Source organism: Castanea sativa, chromosome 1 (genome assembly GCF_040712315.1).
Source record: "Castanea sativa cultivar Marrone di Chiusa Pesio chromosome 1, ASM4071231v1".
Lineage (NCBI taxonomy): Eukaryota > Viridiplantae > Streptophyta > Magnoliopsida > Fagales > Fagaceae > Castanea > Castanea sativa.
Window position 1 is genome coordinate 78,057,255 of NC_134013.1, and position 6,417 is coordinate 78,063,671.

The 6,417-nt window shown below is 35.1% G+C and overlaps 1 protein-coding gene across 2 annotated transcripts; it reads right to left on the reverse strand.

The window, feature by feature from the left end:
• Positions 1-3,460: 3,460 nt before the first annotated feature.
• LOC142639832 (uncharacterized) lies at positions 3,461-5,749 on the reverse strand. 2 transcript variants are annotated; one of them, XM_075813974.1, is made up of 5 exons: positions 5,484-5,749; positions 5,199-5,299; positions 4,995-5,109; positions 4,791-4,905; positions 3,461-4,598 (listed from the first exon to the last, which is right to left on the reverse strand). In XM_075813974.1, exons 2-5 carry the CDS (start codon positions 5,297-5,299, stop codon positions 3,682-3,684), a joined length of 1,248 nt encoding a protein of 415 aa, XP_075670089.1. In that variant the 5' UTR covers positions 5,484-5,749; the 3' UTR covers positions 3,461-3,681. The 2 variants fall into 2 exon arrangements, with proteins under 2 accessions (XP_075670089.1, XP_075670085.1); XM_075813970.1 differs by having other exon boundaries at positions 5,199-5,322.
• Between the last annotated feature and the right edge of the window lie 668 nt (positions 5,750-6,417).

Genomic DNA, 6,417 nt, shown 5'->3' on the forward strand with positions numbered 1-6,417 from the left:
CTCGATAGATAGCAGGTGTCGAGCCTTATTAAATCTCGATAGATAGCTATCTATTGAGAAGCTGTCGAGCAACTGTCCGCAAGTGTCCAGCAGGTGTCCAGCTTTAGTAAACACATTTTCTTCACTTGTTTCTTGGTCCAATCTTCATGGCTTTAATACTAAACTTGAACAACATGTTCTTTGAGTATTAAACACATCCTAGATCTACCCAAATACAAGTAAAGTGAGTTTTGTCAAATAATTAGTTAACTACATAAAATATGTTCTTAACATAGAGTATAAGCCTTAAATAACCAGCAACTAATTTCCAACTTGGTGACGTAGGAGCTACTTTCTAACCCCTTTTTTCTTTCTTTTATTTACGTGAAAGCTAAATATTGTTGAATAAAAAGAAGATTGAAGTGTTTGGTTTGTGTTTTCAAAGAACCATTTTCAGTTTTTAAACTATATTATACGTATTTTTACACATTTTTTTACCCACATATATTTTCACAAATATTTTCAAATAATAATTTTTAATTTTTAAATACATATACAAAACGGACTCTAAAAAATTATCACGACAAGATATGAGCGGGTGCAGAGAAGATGAATAATGAAGAAGACTAAATAGTTATCAGTATCACCATCAATGCTGCAGCGTGAGGCCCATTTAGCAATATTGTATAACTTTTCGAGGAGTTTTGCAGATCTGAGACATGGGAAAGTACGCCCAAAAGAAAAGAAGTGCAGAAGCATCCGATGTAATCAATTACAGTAATGTTTCTTTATTCTTGATACATCTTATCAAGTTGGGAGAGGATTCGAACCCAAGTGAAAACCAAAAAAATTTTCCACAATTGCCAATGTGATAATTTATAATTTGAGCCATGTACTAACATTATTTTTATGGAAATGTTAACCAATGTCACAAGTGAGGGGTTATTTTTAAAAAGATTTTTATTTAAAAAAATAATAAAATAATAAATATTGTTGATTTTTTTTTTCATAAAAATAATATCAAAACTTTCTTATTATTGTTTATTAAAAATTGCCTTAAGGGCATCCGTTAACATGACCCATATTTTTATAGGTCATGCTAATAATTTATTTTAGAAAAGTTTTGACATCATTTTTATGAGAAATAAAAAAAAAAAAAAACAAAACAAAACAAAAAAAAATGTCAAAAAAAAATTTTTTTTTTTTGCTTTTTTCCTGGAAAAAATTTTTAAATAAATTATCAATCATTGCCTTAAGGAATATATTAACATTTCAAACATTTCCCTATTTTTATTAGTGACTTTTTTTTTTTTTTTTGAGAAGGACTTGTATTCTTTTAACCGTTGTGGGAAAATATTGGGGAAAATTGTGTCCTAAACTTATTGTAACAATAATATCATCTATCAACCGCTCTGGAGTGAGAGAAACTTCGAATTGGATCAAGAATTTAATGGCTATTATTGTTTTGTGAACTACATAATTAGACACAGTTGTAATTCCCAGGCTATTGTTGCATTCAATGTGGACCCAGAAACTCAAAAGACTATCTAAGCCCTAAGGAGTAAGGAGTAATAAGGACCCAAAAAGAAAAGAAAATAAATAAATAAAGATGGGACGCACTACTCCCCAGTCCCCATCCCATGTGACGGAAAATTTCATCCTTATCATCTCGCTATCAGGCTATTTTCTAGCCAAGTGGCCCAAGTTAATGGCTGGGTCATACCAATCAATGGGTGCAAGGCTTTTATAACTCAATCCCTACACACGTCCCTTACCTTAAGACATCCAAGTTTTTGACAGCCTGAACTGAAGCAAAACCCAGGGGTCTTATGATATAGAGAAAGGGAGAGTTATGAGGGTCTTATGATATAGAGAAACAGAAGGGTCATGGCATAAATCATACAGCATTTTTAACAAGATTTCCTCACTTTAAAAAAAAAAATTCAATTATATCTTCTTTTTTGTTTCATCCACACAACTTCACAACGGTATGTTATGTGATATATAAGGGTGTATAAAAAAAATAAATAGGAATAGTTTAAGTATTTGGTAAAAAGAGCCGTATTTAACATGAAAATAATAAGAAATCATACTTAAATTGGTGTGATTTGGTTCTTTGTTAGCCAATTCTCATTAATTCTAATCCAATTTAACATAGGCACGCTGGGATTTCAAATTTATGAATTGAAACCAAATTCAGTTTGTTTTGGTTTGAACTGTTTTTGCATACTTCATTTTGGTACCGAACACATAATTTGGGCAAAATAAATTCAACTTCATGGATTTCCACACTAGAGGCTATACGATTTTTTTTTTCTTTTTTTTTAATAGGTTTTCACCCCAAGGGAAGGGGCTTCAGAATTGTTTGGTTTATATTGAACCGAAATCCAGAGAACTCCATAAACAAAATATAAAAAGGGTGTATACACATCTATTAACTAATGGGTTAAAGGAATGAGAGGGGTAAGTCTTGTTACGAAATCAAGGCCAATGGGCTTAGGTCTCAGCTGTTTAAAAAAATTTCACAATTTGTTAAGATGGACAATTACTATTAGTGAAACATAACTTTCATATAAGTCAATCAATGGCGGCACTTTTATTATGCACCATTTATTATATGACATTTTAACCATTATAAAAAAATTTGTATCACTACAGTAATTGTATCCAGCCATAGACCATAACAAAAAATTGAAAATTAATTATTAAAAAAAAATCGCTATATCTAAAACAACGCAAGATTATAAAGCACGCAGGCATTAGGCATATTACCCAATATATCATCAGTTTATATTAACGTTTCAATAGTTCCAGAAATTCAAATCATACCCAATATATATATATATCTCTGACGCTTGGCAGTGTCTCACCAACACAACAGAAGAATTTAAAGTTTTTAACAACCACGCAATATATTTACCTACAAAATCCTTCCAAATAATTCATGATATAATATCTGAATTAACAGACACAATAAACTTGTTACAAAATTTGTTCCATTCCTTCAATTGAAATTTAAGTAAGGTAATGTATACAGGATCCGGGCAAAGGTAATTTCTACAAGAGAAAGAAGCCATCCATTTTGAGATACCATGAATATAAGTTCCATCATTTGAGTTTAGTGCAGTCTCTCTTTTTGCCATTGGTAAGTTACATGCAACCTATGCCAGGTCATGAATCTACAACCTCAACTTTCATCCCATTATATCAAAAAGAACATGTCATTTGAGCTAAAGCAATATCTAAAGTGAAGTGCAGTTTTTATTATGTCAAGCTTAGATTCCCCTCCATCATTTTGTTGCATCATATCTTTCATATATTTTGACAACAATGCTGATGTTGTCTGTTTCAGTCAAATCAGTGTCTTAAGTCAACTAAAATAACTAACATACTACTTAATCTTAAAGAAATGAAGCTAAACTTTGCACAACACAATGCTAAATTAATCCAATTAAATCGGTTAGATGTTGTTAGCTTAAACTACTGGCTACATATTTTCTTTCTCATTTAACTACTCCGTGTGAATGAACCAAGATTTTCTTTACAAAATTGACATTTTGCACCATTGCAGCTCGCAACCGTCTGCTTCTAGAAGTTCACAATTAGAGCAACAGAGATTTAGAGGTCAGAAAAGAGGATTTAACAACAAATGCCAGGGCAACTTGGATTTCAAAGCACATATACTACAAAAGAGAAAGATGTCTACAAACCTCGCCCTTCAATATGACCAGTAAACCGGTCAGATGGAAGCTCCATTTGCCAGCAAAATTGCCCATCATCGGGCACCTTACGCTTCCTCATTGTTGCCTCCAAATTCTGACCTTCACCCTTTGAATTCCACTCTCTTGAACTAGACTCAAAGGGATCATTAGCAGCCTGCCTCGGGAAAAAACAGAACTCCTTTGTCTGTGGAGACAAATCACCAACCTTCCCCCCATCTTGAGAACCAGTTGAACCAACATCTTCGGTTTCACAAGCTAAACTTTTGTCAATGTTCATACACGAGTGAGAAGATAGACCCAACCTCAAAGATAAATCACATTCTCTCTCCCGTGGCTTCTCCTGGGTGTCTTGCTCAAAGCCTCTTGAAGTATTTTCAGAGTTCTTAGAAGCGAAAAGGTTCTGCAAGACGCCAATTTCAGCAGGCTCTGAAGTTGATGTTCTGATTGGTGTGCCAACATATATAGTATTGGAATGTGGCTCTTCTGGGACCCGGGAGCCTAATTGAGACTCTCTAGTTTGATAGTGAGTTCCATAATACAATGGATACACTGTACCCAAGTTCAATGGGGTGTTACTTTCCATGGTCATCAACTGGTTACGACCAGCAGGAACGCTCTCTAGTGAGAAAGGGTAAGTCCGAGGGGCAGTGAGGTTAGCATTTGGGTTGACATGGCAATTAGATTCCGAAACAAAACGAGCAGAATTTATGGAAGTGGTTCTTGCAAGGTTTAACTGGTTTCCGGAGTGAACTGGCGACAACTGAGGCCGATGTTCATAAGTAGTTCTAGCAGGTGCAGAAGGGGGCTCATGGGTTCTCGGTGTAAGGTAACTCCTAGGATTAGTGTGCCTTTGGCTTCTCGAAGCCCTCACCGGAACACAGCCCAGATTAAGGGCAGCTGAACCACATAAGGAGGGAGACCAAAAAGAAGCAAATACAAATTACAAACTCTCAAGTTTATTCATTTTGAACTAGTTCTCATTGCAAATAAAGTGAAAAACCAAGCTTGAGCTAATATACTTCAACAATGAGGAAAACCCAGAAAGCAAATTAACAAACTTGGATCCAACACAAAACAATAAATTAGTACCTTCAATGCAAGGCGGCAAAAGCTCTCCGGTTTCAGTGCTCTCATCTCTCCGAATGATTGTGTTAATGGCATCATTTACTCTGTCCCATAGTGTTTCAAGACTCATATACTCAACCTAAGAAATGAAACTACGCAAAATCAGTACAAAGCACAAAAATGTATACTAAGATCCAATTATATCTAGGACAAGTGAAGAAGAAAGACCTCAGAATTTGCTTTGGAGTACATGATTTCTTCTGCTTTCAGAACAACAATAGGGAGTTTCTCTAGCCACTCTTTGTTCTTTTTAGTTACAGCGCTGTGAGACTCATTGACGACCCTAATCAAACACATGGTGGGCACTCAGTTAAATGCACATATAGAAGTCCAAAGAGCGAGAGAACAATCAAAATAAAGACGACCCAGAACCTGAAAATCTGTTGAATAATGGAACCTCTCATGGGTTGGTGTCTATCGCTGTGCCAAGCTCTCCTAACGCACTCGTAAGGTCTAGGGCCTGGCCTTGGCATCTTCAACAGCAACAAGTTTTAGTCTTTTTTAAGCACAACACAAAATGGTAGAGAACACTATAAGAGAGAAAAATAAAAATAAAAATAAAAAAGAAAGATATTTGCGGTTTTATTATCGCTGGGAAGAAGAAGGGGTAAGGGGCATTAGTTTAGTCTACATGGGTATTTAGTGTACTGGGTTTACCTTACACCTCACTCCTATGGGCTTTTTGTTCTGTTTGTGTGTGCACTTTCTTTCACTTCATTCCCCAAATTGCAATGGGACAGTTTTGCTGTGTACGACACAGAAGAGAGAGAAAGAGTAGCTTTCCCCCATTCTGTTGTCTTCCCCAATAATTAAGAGAGTTTACCATAGTTCGATGTACAATCTTTTCCTATGTGTAGTAGAGGAGAGACTAGACTAGAGAGGCGTCACCTCTTAAGGAAAAGGAGAGTTGAGAGTGTGGGGTGGGGTGGGGTGGGGTGGGTATCAAAAAGTGCCAGTCTTTGTCCATCAAAAGTCTCTCTCCCCATTCCCACACCTTGAACTCTGTTTCCTTTTTTTTTTCTTTTTTCTTTTTTCTTTTTTCTTTTTTATTAATCTCTGTTTGTCTATCTAGACCCATGTCATGAACCATCGGCACTTGCTCCTTGGTGCATGCGTGACTTATTTCTCGATCTTTTTTTTTTTTTTTTGACTCAGACTTATTTCTCGATCTGGACATTATACAAACTTTACTGAGTTATTCTTATGGCATCAAAAAAAAAAAAAAAAACTTTACTGAGTTGTGAAAGGAAGTTAATTGAATCGGCCAAATTCACTGTTGTGTATGTACAATTGCTTCACTTTTTCTAGGTTCTCTTTGTGACATTACTTTATAAAACGTACATCAATGACTCGTCATAACTCCTGACATATTCCTCCGCCCCTGTGTTTGTTCCACTTAGCTTAACCTCAATTAATATAAGTCTCATATTAACAAATAATCATAATGTTTGAACATCATAAGGTAGAATTTCTTGTATTTATCTAATGAAAAAAAAACACACAACACATATTCCTCACACCTATATTCAATGTGTGGAAGTTTTTCATTCCCTCTTACTTGTGTGTATTTATTTCTCAAAAAAAATATGTA